Here is a 16,104-nt window from a genome sequence, read left to right as displayed (position 1 = left end):
CGCTCGGATGTTTCCGGCACGTCCGAGCTGGGGGAGTGGCTTGAACGTGCCGGGGAGGCAGCTCGGGGCGGTGTAACCACAACAGGTTAAGCCAGAAAAGTGTCCATTAACTCTCACTCTCTGAGATTTGTTGGTGAGGAAGTCCACAATCCATCCAACAATGTTGGTGTCCAACCCAAAACGTTCCACAATCTTCTGCACTAGCAGGTGAGGCTGTATGGTATTGAAGGCTGATAAGAAGTCTACGAAAAAGTCTGGCATGGTTCTTACTACCTTCTAAGTGACTGTGAACTAAGTTAAGCAGAGTTATGGTTGCATCCTGAACCCCCCTGTTGGTTCAGTATGCAAACTGTAACGGGTCGAGAAGATGCTCCATCCTGTGCAGAAGTTCCTTTTTAATCAGTTCTTCAGTTGACTTCCTAACAAGAGAGGTTTAATTTACAGGCCTATAGTCATTCAAAGTCTGAGGATGGCTCTTCTTTGCAATGGGAACTACTGTAGATTATTTCCATAGATTGGGGACCTTTTGATGACAGAGTGACATATTAAAAATATAACTGAAAATAGGGCCTAATTGAACAGCACAGTGGGACAGCAGACGGCTACCAATGTTATCAGGGCCAGGGCTTGTTCGAACTTTACAGTGTTTAAAAGTATTCACAGCACTGTACAGAAAAGAAAGATACATGTTGACTAGAGTTCAGTAGGTTGTGTTTTAAAACAGCAGTTTTGTTACAAAAATCATGCACAGATCTGATGAAAAGCCATCTAAAGCCATCTTTTTCGAGTATCTCGGGGTCTTGTTCACGAGTGAGGGTAGGATTGAGCGGGAGATTGACAGGCGGATTGGTGCAGCATCAGCAGTAATGTGGACGTTGTACTGGACCATTGTGGTGTAGAGGGAGCTGAGCCAGAAGGCAAAGCTCTCAATTTACCAGTCAGTCTTTGTTCCAACCCTCACCTATGGTCATGAGCTTTGGGTAGTGACTGAAAGGGTGACATTGCAGATACAAGCGGCTGATATGAGTTTCCTCCGTAGGGTGTCTGGGCTCAGCCTTAGAGATAGGGTGAGGAGCTCGGACATATGGAGGGAGCTCGAAGTAGAGCCACTGCTCCTTCGTGTCGAAAGGAGTCAGTTGAGGTGGTTTGGGCATCTGATTAGGATGCCTCCTGGGAGCCTTTGGAGGTTTACAGGGCACGGCAAACTGGGAGGAGATCCTGGGGTAGACTCAGAACTCGCTAGGGGGACTACATGTCAAATCTGATCTGGGAATGCTTTGAGATCCCCCAGGAAGAGCTGGAGGACGTTGCTGGGGAGAGGGACGTCTGGAGTGCCGTACTTAGCTTGCTGCCACCACAACCCTACCCCAGAGAAGCGGCTGAAGATGAATGAATGAATGAATGAATGGTGATAGCTGAATGGATCTGCGTGCCTTTTAAAGCTAACGTCAGAAGTACTATTATTAATGTACTAGAAGAACCCCGCTACAATGTAGCGGTTTGGTTATCCACCCGTCTAAATCTCCCTCCTCTTCATCCTGCCAGCTAACCGCCTTCCCCCTGCCCCTAAATCCCCCCCATTCCAACTCCCTCCCCCCAAATGCTCAGAATCATCTGAAATGCCGAGAAAAGTGGTTTATCCCCCCCACTCCAACTCCCTCCCCGCAAATGCTCAGAATCATCTGAAATGCCGAGAAAAGTGGTTTTTAGCCATTTTTAGAAAATGCATATTTTGCATAATTATGCATAATTATTATAATTATTTTAATTTTCTGCTATTTTTCGTTGTTCCAACTAAGCATATTTCACATACATGACATTGCATACACAATAACATTAAAAGGGGAGAGGGTCACATTTTCCAGGTTAAGGGGGGGGTGGGTCCCAGAAAAAAATGTTCGGTGAAAAAATCAAAAATGCTCAGAATCATCTGAAATGCCGAGAAAAGTGGTTTTTAGCCATTTTTAGAAAAAATAATATTTTGCATATTTATGCATAATTATGCATAATTTTAATTGTCTGGGATTTTTCCCTTACTCTCTGAGACAATACCTACCACCTCCAAAAAGAATTAGGATCATAAATGCCTAAGTTTTCGGCCCCACTATCTACACTAACTAACACACACACACACTAACACCACACACACACATCACGAAAATATATGAGTAGATTATTAAGGTGGGAAGATAGTGGCGCGGACTCACGTTTGCAGCAGCCTCACCCAGTACTGATTATGCAGTGTCTTTGTCCACGTCTACGTCTAAGTTTGGGTCATCGTGTGAAGTTTTTATTTTGATTGTCGATTTCGCTTGGCTGGGGGAGCTGCCGCTGGATCGGCTGGGAAAACTTGGTCTGCTGCTTCCTGTGGGCCTGAATAGGAAACATCGAGGGAGGCCTGACAGGACGCGGAAGCGGGGTAGGCTAAGCTAACTGCTAGCCCACAGCCCTGCCCGAGAGGAAACACTGAGGTGGTCTGGCGGCGGCCTCACCTAGCGTCAACTGTGCAGTGTTTTTGTCTGTGTCTGCGTTTCTATCATCGTGTGGAGTACAGGGGAGGTGTGTCGAAGGTGTCTGGCTGGAGAGCTAGCGTTGGATTGGCTGAGGGAGTCTGGTCTGCTGCATCCGATGGGCCCAGGGACCATGGCCCTGCCTGGAGCTGTGCCTGAGGGGGAAACAGTGAGTGTGATTTGACAGGACGCGGATGCGGGGCAGGCTAAGGTAACTGCTAGACCATGCAGACCGGCAGTTCTGACAGCCATCCTGGCTGGCGTTCATTCTCTGGACGGTAGAGTTTTTGGACTGTGTAGCACTGGGTGGACTGTGTTGTGGGCTGTTTGTGTTTTTTGTTTTGTTTTGTTTTGTTTTTTTTACTTTGTTCTCTCTGTTTTACTATGTTTTTGGTGGTGGTGTTTTTGGATATGTGTTTTTGTGGCACTGCTGTGGGCTGGGGGAAACGGAATTTCGTTTTTTTTTGTGTATATAGTACATAAGATGAAATAACAAATAAATTGTTCCCAACTCTGATCCTGACTGCTGGTTCCTGATTATTACTCTGATCATGATCACAACATTACATCACAAGTTACACATCCAGCACCAACAACAAATAATGTGTTTGTCTGTGTGTGATTGTGTGTGTGTGGTCTCACCTGAGCCCAGTGTGCGGAGTGAAGACCTGTTATATTTCCTGACCCAGCTCTCATCATACTTCAGCAGCAGGCGGATGGCAGTTGGCGCTCCATAGAATTGGTTTATTCCCAGCCGCTCCACTGTCTCCCAGTACCGGCCTGAAGTAACACACACACACACACACACTCAATCTATCATTCAAACTTTATGTACACAAAACATTTCCTAACAACTAAAAAAAGCATCTTACTTATACAAAGGTTCGGAATGTGTGTGTGTGTGTGTGTGTGTGTGTGTGTGTGTGTGTGTGTGTGTGTGTGTGTGTGTGTGTGTGTGTGTGTGTGTGTGTGTGTGTGTGTGTGAGTGTGTGTGTGTGTGTGTGTGTGTGTGTGTGTGTGTGTGTGTGTGTGTGTGTGTGTGCGTGTGTTCAGGATGACTGCCAACCTTAGTAAAATGGGGCGAGATAAGATACAGCAGCACAGGGGGAGATCAAAGACAAGACATTTTAAAATGAGGACAATGCATCAAAAAAGGCAGGACAAATAAGATAGATAAAATAGAAATTCTAGATACAATATATAGGTCTGTGTGTCTATATGTATTAAAAAAAGCTAAAAAGCCTTTATACAGAATAAATATGACAACCTACAATCTAATGCAGCGGTGCTAAAGTAAGAGTGAGGGACACGTGCATGCCAACACACACACACACACACACACACACACACAGCATTTCAGTTTCACAGAAATAAATTTTTTATAAAGCTAAACCATGGTCCAGTAGACTGAATAAAAATGTTGTTAAGCTGAGTGTCTGACAACAAGTCAAACAGAGAATTAACTTCCCTTTCAAGATAATTCATGTTCGATAAAAACATTGATAAAGAAGTGAAGAGCTGGATCACCGTAACAACAGATCCCATCTCCCAACCAATAAACCCCAAAAACCAGTCCAGGTAATCTGTTCTCAAACTGAAAGATAGCAGAAGACTGCCTTGGCTCTGCAGGGGAAGGCCATAAACTATAGCTGGTTTATGATTAATGACATCAAACCCCCACAAAGTCCCCACAGTGCTGTTTCACACCGACCACACAGCAGATTCAAAGCCATTTCTGTTTCCAGTAAAACAAAGCTTGACTTTAATGGAATTGATTTTCTGCTTTCATAGAGACAAACTGAAATCAACCCACAGGAACTTCTGTATGGTGGACCAAAACATCGAGCCTTTCCACTATCCAGTGGGAACATGACCACATTTCATAACAATTACAAAAACTAGATTGTATTACAGCAGATTATGAGTGCAGATGGAAATAAGAGACCAAAACAAACACACAAATCAACATTCAAGTTTTTTCCAACTTCATTTGAAAATTCTGCAGAAAATCAGTCATCTTTCATCTTAATGAGAACACAATAAATACCCAGACAAACTATCACATATCAAGAAAAACAGATCTTTCTACTGGCTGTCAATTATGGAAAACCTCTGATTAACATCTGACCTTTGACCCAGGCAAATCAGAGGTGTCAGCAGGTTTGGTCCAAGCTGAATAAAGACAGAGCACTGATATGACAGTGTGGTCATAGTTAAAGGGTGGATGCTTGGCCTAATGCAAAAACCAAAAGGCACAGAAAGTAAAAAAAAAAAAAGTTTATTTTTTTTCTTTCATCCCCCCCTCCTTTTCACCCCAATTGCACTTGGGTAATTTCCCAACTCTTCTGAACCATCCAAGTCGCTGCTCCACCCCCTCTGCCGATCTGGGGAGGGCTGCAAACTACCACGTCTCCTCCAAAACATGCGGAGTCACCAGCCGCTTCTTTTTACCTGACAGTGAGTAGTTTCACCAGGGGGACGTAGCACGTGGGAGGATCACGCTATTCCCCCCAGTTCCCCGTCCCCCCTGAACAGGTGCCCCAACCGACTAGAGGAGGCGCTAGTGCAGCGACCAGGACACATATCCACATCCGGCTTCCCACCCGCAGACACAGCCAATTGTGTCTGTAGGGATGCCCGACCAAGCCGGAGGTAACACATGGATTCAAACCCGCGATCCCTGTGTTGGTAGGCAACAGAATAGACTGCCATGCCACCCAGATGCTCCAGAAAATCAAATTTAAGTCAATTCAATTAAACCAGCCAAACATTACCTAAAGAACATGATGAGCTCATCGAAAACATGCTGCACATAGCAGATATTCAGAGTAAAACCCCAGCTTTCAGATGTGATCCTGAAGATATACATGCAAATAAATATCCATGAACACCAGATCCTGCAGACTTTAGTAGTATTTGATGTGAATAGTTGGTGACTGGTCGGACTTTACCAGGAAAAATGATAGGGTGCATAATGTTTTCCATCTTCATCATAGCAGCCAAATGAGGAAGAAGAAGGCAGGTAGTGTCAAGTTTGAAGAAGAAGTGAAGTTGTTGTGTCTAACAAGCAGATATGACAGAACAAGCTGGTAGAAGATCTTTACCAACAGAAAGTACAACATCAATAAGTAAAACTCAGGTTCAACCAGGGTTTTTGGTTTGTTTCTGACACAACAGCACTGCTGACTCCCATTCATTTGGAATGGAGCTCAGACAACACTCACCTTACCAACACCTACATAAAAGACAGTTCAAGTTAATCAAAAACTGTTATCAGCTTTAAGTGTAGGAAAAGAAGGTGAAAAACTGGTATCAGTTTACGATGGTGAAAAGTGTTGGTCAAAGAGCAGCTTGCATAACATCAGTCATGGTGGGAATAAAAAAGACCCACTTATTCTGGTCATGAATTGGTTTGCTGTTGGTGGTGTTGTCTCTCCATAACACCAATCAGCGCCTGATATTGCTGCGGGTGTCAAATATAACATATCACCTAAATCAGTTTCATACCTGCTGAGGTGTTAAGCAAACTGTGAGAGTCCTCATATCACACGATGAAGGAGGATTTACACAATAAAGATGCACCAACAAAAGCAATTATTCATAGTTTTAAAAGGTAATGATGCTGTGTCTGGCTGCAAATCTTCCTTTCAGTTTCAAGAGTTTGAGAGGATTTTAACCAGAAGTGAAACCAAGTCACTGGTTTCACAGAAAGGTGAATCAGTTCATCTGGACACAATGTTTAGTGGGAGAAACATTTCATCACTCATCCAAGAGACTTCATCAGTCTCAACTGACTGCAGGTATCCCCCAACCTTATAAACAGCACAGTTGCATGACCAAAACCAACTATTGGTTTCATATGCAAATTGCCGTGACCATTAACTAGAGTTACGATGGCCATGTGTATATTCACAGAGGATTGGGGAATAGTTGCAATCACAGCATTGTACGATGGTGATAGACGTACTCTTAGCTCCCCTCCCCCCCTCGGTTCAGGGATCGTCGTTCCCTCTTCACATAGATGGCCTCTTTGACTCCCCTGTTCAAACCAGCATTCCTCCCTATCAAGGATGTGCACATCATCATCCTTGAAAGCCTGGCCTGTAGATGGGTGTAGACTGTGGAGCCCTGGCCTGACGCGTTAGCTCTTCCGTGTTGAGCCATCCTCTTGGCCAGCGTCTGTTTGGTTTCCCTGATGTACAAGTCATGGCAATCCTCCTGGCACTTAACAATGTACACTATATTACATACAGAATCACCACTGGTTTATGCTTAGGCAGCTGTTGTCCTTATCCTTTCTTCGATCGGCTGGTGCACTGTGTGGGCATCTTCCTGGCTTTGACAAACACCCAGTTAGGATAACCACACTTAACCAGGGCCTGTTTAATTTCTCCCCTTCCCAGGCCGCTGTGTTGACAGGGACGTTGTCAGCTCGGTGGTACAGCATCCTAATGACTCCTGTTTGTGCTCCAGTGGATGATGAGAGTCAAACCTTAAGTACTGATCAGTATGTGTTGGTTTATGGTAAACATCAACAATCAAATGTCCCCCATCACCAATTGCAATTTCACAGTCTAAGGCTAACTTGTCATTTTTCACATTCTCCCTGGTGAACTTGACTTGGTTGTTCACCGAGTTAATGCGATCGGTGAAATGTGGTACGTCCTGAGATTTAATTTTAATTCAGGTGTCGTCCACAAATCTGAACCAGTTACTAGGTGGTGTCCCTGGATAGGACATCAGAGCCCTCTTTCCACTTCCTCCATATACAAGTTGGCCACTGTAGGTGAAACTGGAGAAGCCATAGCACACCCATGCTTCGGCCTATAGTATTGCCCCCTGTATGTGAAGTATGTGGACTGAAGACAGCTTCAGGAACAGACACACTTGGTCAGTGTTAAGGGTGGTCCTATTGCCAAGGGTGGGGTCGTCCTGTCATTTCATATGGATCACCTCCACTGCTTCATCAACAGGAACGCACATAAAGACAGACATAACATCATATGAGAACATTGTTTCATCCACCTCCATAATGATGTCCCTCACCTTAGCCACAAAATCCATAGTGTTTTGAATGTGATGTTCATTACTGCCTACCAACAGGTTAAGTATAGATGCCAGAAACTTAGAGATGTTATAGGTCACTGAGTTAATCATACAAACAATAGGCGATAATGGCACATCCTGTTTATGTATCTCAGGTAAACCATACAGACTAGGTGTAGCTTCCCCTGGGTATAATCTATGGTACAAAATCCTGTCAATAGTCATTTCCTTTTCTAATGATTTCAGACTACCACTGTAATTAATCGTTCTGTCCACCAATGACCAAATATAACGGCTTAAAATGTTACATTCTTTAAACGGTTGTTTCTAAAGCTACACGTGTGCATTAAACCTCTTTTTGAATGTTCCTTCTGTTAAACTGACTATTTTGCCGTGGTCATGCGTTATCTGCCAAGCTATGGTGACGAGAAATGACAATGGCAAAATAGAGACATACGTCGGACTAACAGAGGGAACATTCAAAAAGAGGTTTAATGCACACGTATAGCTTTACAACCGTTTAAAGAATGTAACATCTTTAAGCCATTTTTTTGGTCATTGGCAGACAGAAACATTAATTATTCAACCACCTCGAAAATCCTCTCAAAAAACAAAGCATATTCAACCAGTAGTAAAATGTGCAATCTATGTCTGACTGAAAAATATTTTATCATTTGCAAACCAGAAATGTCCACATTGAATAACAGGAATGAATTGGCCAGCAGTGGCAGACATAGACATAAGCACCTATTTTGTAATTATAAATAAATCATGCCAATAGACAAATACCACCCTCCACCCCCCATTGGACCGTTAGCGATCATGTGTTTTTGAATTTTTGAATGTCGCATCTCTCCCTTCCCCATTGGATGTTGTGCACGTGATGTGCATGACAAGGCAGTAAATGATATGTTCTTTCCCGTGTAGCTTTATTGACAGCTGATGATTGCTTATGGCATGAAACAGGCTTGTACTGTCTCATAAAGAATTTACTTGACTAACTGGATTTTATATATATATATATATATAAATATAAACTTAGCACAAAAAGTAAGGACATTTGTGTTTGGTAGATTTCTTTGTTGTAACAATGCTTCTTGGCAATAAATCTTATATCAGGCACCTGATTGTCAGCACCTGGGGTACCAGAAGCTCAAAACAAGAGTCAATAGCAACAGCAAAATAAGCTGTTGGGCATCGGCAGAGAAGATTTGGCAAATTTTTCATGGTCGCAACCCACATACTCAGCTCTGCTGCTCATCCCACAAATGCATGTTCCTTACAAATGTGGCAGCAATTAAAAGGGAAATAAACAGGCTTTCCAACGGTATAAGATTTATTGCCATGAAGCATTGTTACATTAAAGAAATAATCTACCAAACACAAATTTCCTTACTTTTTGTGCTAAGTATATATATATCGGAGGGTGTGCTCCAATTATCGGGGCATCACACCGCTCAGCCTCCCTGGGAAAGTCTATTCTAGGGTGCTGAAAAGGAGGCTCCGACTGATTGTTGAACCTCGGCTCCAAGAGGAACAATGCGGATTCCGTCCTGGCCACGGAACAACGGACCAACTCTTTACCCTCGCGGAAGTGCTGGGGGAGGCATGGGAGTTTGACCAGTCAGTTTACATGTGTGTTGTGGACTTGGAGAAGGCTTACAACCATGAGAACATGGCTGTGAATGAGAACATTCACAGACATGCTAACAACCATGTACCCCGGGCACTCTGTGGGGGGTTACTACGGGAGTATGGGGTACTGGCCACCAGATGCTTGCCGGTGAGCTCCCCTCCCAGGTCTGGCTCCAGCAGGGAAAGATCTCACATTCAAGAGACCAAAATTGATTGGTGTCAAAGCAGCATCAAAACCAACTGGAGTACAACAGTGTACCCCGGGGCACTCTGTGGGGTGTACTGTGGGAGTATGGGGTACCAGGGCAGTTGCTACAAGCCATCCGGTCCTTGTATAACCAAAGTGAGAGCTATGTCTGCATTCTCGGCACGGAGTCAAACAAGTTTTCGGTGGGTGTCGGACCCTGCCAAGGTTGTCCCTTGTCTCCAATTCTGTTTGTGATATTCATGGAGAGGATCTCAACGCATAGCTTAGGTGAAGAGTGTGTCTGTTTTGGGAACCTCAGAATTGCATCTCTGCTCTTTGCAGATAATGTGGTTCTGTTGGCCTCATCAGAATGCACATCGAAAAGGAGTGCCTGAGCAGTGTGTTCCCATGCCAGCACTTTCACTATTATCTTTATGGGAGAGGAAAGATCAAAGCAGAAACAGAACACAAGCCACTTGTCTCTATCTTTAACAAGCCCCTCCTCAGCGCACCCAAGCGGCTCCAAAGCATGCTGCTCACACTTCAAAACTACAGCCTCAAGGTAGTGTACAAGCCAGGCCTGGACATGCACATCAGCGACACATTGAGCAGAGCCATAGCACCATCAAAGAAAACCGACACTGCATACACAGACCATGCAGTTTGCAACCTACAGAGGACACAAGAAGACACTGAACAAATAAATCAGGCTGATTACCTAAATGTCACCAGCCAGTGCCTGATTCAGATCAGGAAGCATATGAAGGGAGATGAAAACCCTCCAGATACTGAAAGCAGTAGTGCTACGGGGGGGGGGGGACCACCGAAAGGAAATTCCCCGAGCAATCAGAGAATACTGGTCAATCCGGGACGAGATCAGTGCACAAGACGGAGTGCTTTTCAAAAGTCAATGAGTGATAGTTTCAAAATCACCGTGAGCAGAAATGCTGAGATGCATCCACGCCAGTCACGTAGGAGGTGAAGCATGCTACAGACAGGCCAGAGACACACTGTACTGGCCCAGCATGCAAGGTGAGATCAAGGACTATGTGAGCCAGTGCTCAGCATGTAATGAATACTCACACGAACAACAGCGAGAAACAATGATGTCACATGCACTTCTCACATGGCCAAGGCAGATCTTTAGCATGGACTTGTTCAGACAAGCAGGCAAAGACTTTCTGCTCATGGTAGATCATTACTCAGATTTCTGGGAAATAGAGCTGCTCCCAGATCTCTCAGCAGAAACCACAGTACTGAGGTGCAAAGCCCAATTTGCTCGGCACGGGCAGCCTGACCGAGTGACAACAGACTGTGGATCCCAGTTTGGCTGTGAAACATTCAGGAAGTTTGCAGAGGGATGGGATTTTGAACATGTTATGTCATCACCCAGACACCCAAAGTCTAATGGGAAAGGGGAGTCGGCTGTGAAGATAGTAAAAAAAAACCTATGCAAGAAAGCAGCCAGTGCATGTAATGATCCATGGATTGCCATTCTAGAGTGGCGAAAACACACCCACAGAGGGCATGCATAGCAGTCTAGCACAAAGACTAATGGCTTGGAGACTGAAGACTCCTCTCCCAGTCTCTGACGCACTTTTGGAGCCAAGTGTTGTCACATGAGTCCCTGAAAGGCTGCGGGTTAAACACCAAATAGCCAAATTCTGGTACGACAAGTTGGCCAGAGATCTACCTGAGCTGTCTATTGGCTAAGACATCAGAATGAAGCCTCTACATGGAGATAAGACAGGCAGGTGGAGGAAAGGAGTGTGCCTTCAACAGGTGGGCCCCAGATCATACCTGGTGGATGTAGAGGGGACACACTACCGGTGCAACTGGGTGGACCTGAGACCAGCGGAGAGGGAGGCTGTCAATCACCACCCTAAGCAACACAGCAAGCAGCATAGTAGTCTGGCCCAAACCACAATGGGCAAGGATAAGGACGGTGACACTGTGGACAGTGACACAAGCGACCAAGAACTCAGCCCGGCCAGGCACTGACCTGCCCCAGTCCATAGGCAGCTCACCACTCACAGCGCACTACAGAACAGCTAGTGGCAGGTTAGTGAAAGCACCAAACAGACTGAACCTATAGAAAGGACTGGATTCTGGGTTATGGGTTTTGTTAAAGTTAGAAAAGTTGAAAGGGGGGGAAGAAGTTCTTAATCTGAAAAATATGGTTTATTGAGAGACTTAAACTCAGTGTATAAGTGGTTACTCTTACATTGGTGGTACTCAGGCAATCAGTTATATAAGGTTTAACTATAAAAAGGGAGATGTTAGATGGACTGTTGGTCTAAGCCCCTCCCTGACCGTGTGTGAATGGTACACCCTTGCAGGAAATAGGGATTGGGGTATTACATCATATTCATGTGACTACAATAAACAGTCATGCGTTGTACATATGCTGCAGTCTCCGTTGTGATTAATTAAACAAACATTGGGTTTCCTCCGTAGGGCATCTAGGCTCAGCCTTAGAGATAGGGTGAGGAGCTTAGACATCGGGAGGGAGCTCAGAGTAGAAACGCTGCTCCTTTGCATCAAAAGGAGCCAGCTGAGGTGGTTCGGGCATCAGATTAGGATGCCTCCTGGGCGCCTTCCTTTGGAGGTTTTCCAGGCACGTCCAACTGGGCAGAGCAAACCTAAGTTTGCGCCACCATCCTCCCACACTGGTACTGGCTGAGGCTGAAATAAATAAATAAATAATATATATATATGCCCTGTGATGGGCACCCAATCACTGCTGGGATAGGCTCCAGCATCCCCACGACCCTGAGAGCATGATAATCGGTGTGGATAATGGATGGATATATACATCAGGGGTTCTCAAACTTTTTCACACCAAGGACCACTTGATCATAAAAAATTGTTCCGTGGACCACCTAACCAGCCGGTCAACACCCCCCCTCCCCCGCCCAAAAAAAAAACCCCTTTTAAAACAGTCTATATTAGGCTTACAATAGCATATTATGTTTTATATTACAAATTATGTCTGCAGAATATTACAATATAAAATATGTAATAAATAGGCTACTAGCAAAATTAGGCTAGCCTTCTACCATATACCTTGACCTTGATTTTTGTGAGATGTATGTGTAATTACTGTTTCATATTAATTTTGTTCAGAGCTATTGCCTTTGGTTGTGATGTGATGAATAAAACATGGGAATTTATTTGAAATACCACTGTCAGGGTGAACTCAATGTGAATTCATCATTAAAAGAGTGAACTATTAATGTTAATTTAACAAACATTTTTTTTAATAGGAATCAAATCTTTGTACTGGCTCTTGTGAAGCTATGAAATTACACATTTCAAATAAGCATAACAGCTTTACAGGTAGCAGCAGTCAACAATTAATGGGAGGAATGCTGTTGCTTTTGCTGTTGCATCACTGACTCAATGTCTGGCTCCACACTACAGAGTTTCAGTCTCATACAGGGGGCTACATCGATCTTGTTCCTCTGCTTGGTTTTCAAACCAACCAGTGTGGAGAACCCAACTTCACAGTTGTAGGTGGTTGAAAACGGTATTAACACTTGCAAAGCAGACTCAGCCAGCTCAGGATGTTCAGGTTGGATGAGAACCCAGAAGTCTGTCAAGCATTTTTCTCTGAACGCCATTCTCAGTGTTCCATCTGATGCAATGTCCACAAGACTATCCACCTTTCGTGCTGATAGTTTGGAACTGACGTGCTCAATGTGAGGTTGGTCTCCAAATGGATTTCTGATCCATTCAAGGTCCACATCCAATTCTGGAAAGTATCTTCCCAATTGCGTGTGAATGCCTTGCAAATGTTCCTTGAAGGCTGCAAGTGTGTTGCTATCCAGAACCTCTTCAGCTTCGAGGACAAAATCGGCTAGAGTTAGGAAACAGTCAAAACTCCTGGCGATCAAGACGTGCGCACCACAGATCCATTTTGATGCGAGTGGCTTTAACTTTGTCCTGCACTGTAAAAAACCGTGACCACTTTTCCTTGCAGTGCTAAATTCAGGTTATTAAGCGTGCTGAACACATCAGCAAGAAAGTTTAGTTTTGCGAGCCATTGAAAGTCATGCATTCTGCCATAAAGTTCATCAGTTTGATGCAAAAACAGCTTGACTTCATCGCGCAGTTCAAAGAGGCGGGTGAGAACTTTACCACGCAATAGCCAGCAAACTTCTGTGTGGAAAAGAAGTCTTGTGTGCTCACTCCCCATTTCTTCACACAGAACTTTAAAAAGACGTGAGTTCAGTGCCTTGCTTTTAATTAAGTTGACAATTTTTACGGCCTCGTCCAAAACCTGTTTAAGACAGGGTGGCATTTTTTTACTGCCAATTGCTCTCTGTGGATACAGCAGTGCGTCGATGCGGCAGAGGGAGCGACAGCGCGTACACGCGTAGCCAGGCCCTTGTGTTTGGCTGTCATTGCCGTGGCACCGTCAGTGCACATGCCAGCACACCAATTCCAATCAATGTTATTCTGCACAATGAAGTTATTTAGGGACTCAAATGTCGCCTCTCCTGTGGTGTTGGTTGGTAGGGATTGACAGAAAAGAAAATCATCGTGAACAGCACCCGCATGTATGTACCGCACAAAGCAGAGGAGAATAGCCTCGTTACCGATGTCCGTGGACTCGTCCAGTTGGAGAGAGAAAAAAAGACTGACGCAGACGTGTCACCAGCTGATCTTGGACATTTGCAGCCATGGATGTTATTCGCCGCTTGACTGTATCATTGGACAGAGGTACTTTGTAAAGTTCCTCACTCGCTTTCTCCCCTAGCATTATGTTGGCCATAACCTTTGCAGCTGGCTTAACCAAGGTCTCGCCGATTGAGTGAGGTTTGCCAGCTTTCGCAATGAGTAGGGAGACCTTGTATGAGGCTTCGGTAGCTTTCGCGTTGTCCCCTGGCATAAAAAACTGTGTGGCTTCCTTTCTCGCGTGTCGCTCAAGCTCTTCACGTTTTCTGTCAAAAAATTGCACAGGTTTCGAGGTGTATTCCTTGTGTTTTGACTCGAAGTGACGCTTGAGTTTGGCAGGTTTCATTGCTTCATTAGCTAATATGTCATAGCACACAACACAATGAGGTTTTGGATCCTCAGCATCTCCAGTCCAGAAAAATCCAAATTGAATGTAATCGCTACTGTATTTACGTTTCACTTTTGCAGTGGCTTTTTCAGAGTGTTGTGCTAGTTCCTGCTGCAAACTGTTAGCACTATGGGACTCCATGCTAACACTGACGCGCCCAATGGGGGAAGGAAGTTTCTGCACCTTGTTGCTTATGTAAGGTAGTAATGCAAATCCGCCACAGGGTGGCACCCTACACTGGCGTGTAGGGAGACGACGGCCGAACGCAAAGTGCGGGTTACATCATGGTGCCGTGACCCGGATCGTGGTGCTTCGAGATCCAAGGAGATACAGAGACTCGCGTCCTCGCCTTTGCTGCTGCATTGAACTGCGTTACCTTCAGTGACTGGACAGTGTGGTGGACTGAACTACTGTCATCGGCGTTGCAGCATTGGCAAGATACTCACCTCTTCAAATATCCTTTAAAGACTGTTGAAAGCTTGCTATATCCATTTGAAGACTTTTTATGATATTTCGATAAACTTAACTGTTATTTGAGTTGTGTAAAAGTGTGCTATGTGAGATCCTGCTATAGGAACACTGTGTTTAACATTAAGCTGATATATATCATTCATAATTTTTTGGTTTTGGTTAAGGGTTGTGTATTGACCATCTGATTTTGACTCAAGTTTAATGTGAGTTTTGAGTTGATAGTGATTATTGTTTTTTGATATATTTACTGGAAAAAAGGGGAGATTTTGCATACACAGCTAAACTTATTCTGTGAACACAGTGAATCATTAATAGTCATCTGTTTTGACACCAACAGTTACACCAGTCATAGTGATTTAGAAAAAAATATATCAAAATGTTCAGTGACTATGCAGATTATCAGTCAAAGCAAGAAGGTGCCTCTGCTGCCACACCGGGTTCCCAACTGCCCCCGATGCCCACAGCCAGCCACAACTGTGACACTCCAGCCCAGACACAACCCCACCTTTCAAGCAAGGGCGTAACAACCACCAGTGCTGCAAATCAACAGCAATCAGTGAGGCCAAGCTTAACAACTACTTCACTAGCCCCACCACCACCCAACAGCTGATCCTCCCTCAAGACCACCACAGCAGTCAGCAGCCCCCATACCCAGGACTAAGTGCACCACTCACTCCACCACCCCCAATACTGTCACCTTACCCTATTCACTACTCCACTCCAGCTCATGCACCCACCTTGCCAGCCTCTAGAGCTCCAATGCAAGCACCCTCACTATGTTTTGACAGCAGCCCAGCTGCCAAACCAATCCACCGAAACAGCAGGGCAGACTACAGCCTGCCCAGTGCATCCCTTCCAGCTGTACAGATATTAGTGGAACCTAATCCCCCGGCCCAAGCCAGTGTGAACCAGCACACACACCCTTTGCCCATTCACAGCCTCTCGTGCCCCACCTCCACGGAAATGCAAACTGTACAGCGGCCGACCATGAGTCACCCAGACACCCCTCCTTACCAAAGCCCTGCTGCCGAGCCTAAACCCCAGGTCTACACTGGTCCTGCATATAATCCCCCTGTGCCCCAGGCCCTCATGCCAAGCTTTCAAATGCCACCAATGATGAACATTATGAGCTACCTCTCTTCTACTGGCCAGACCCTTCAAAGTTTGCAGCATGGATCAATCCCCCA

At 44.9% G+C, this 16,104-nt stretch overlaps 1 protein-coding gene across 1 annotated transcript in view; it reads right to left on the bottom strand.

Annotated features, from left to right (window-relative positions):
- Positions 1 to 16,104, bottom strand: part of acss1 (acyl-CoA synthetase short chain family member 1) — a 127,120-nt gene that overhangs the window by 57,797 nt on the left and 53,219 nt on the right. Inside the window, exon 7 of the mRNA XM_056291422.1 lies at positions 3,153 to 3,290. Coding sequence (XP_056147397.1) covers positions 3,153 to 3,290 — 138 coding nt within the window. The remainder of the gene's footprint in view (positions 1 to 3,152; positions 3,291 to 16,104) is intronic.

Source organism: Lampris incognitus, chromosome 13 (genome assembly GCF_029633865.1).
Source record: "Lampris incognitus isolate fLamInc1 chromosome 13, fLamInc1.hap2, whole genome shotgun sequence".
NCBI classification, from domain to species: domain Eukaryota; kingdom Metazoa; phylum Chordata; class Actinopteri; order Lampriformes; family Lampridae; genus Lampris; species Lampris incognitus.
The sequence above is the reverse complement of the archived record's forward strand: the minus strand, read 5'-3'. Positions and strand labels throughout refer to the sequence as shown.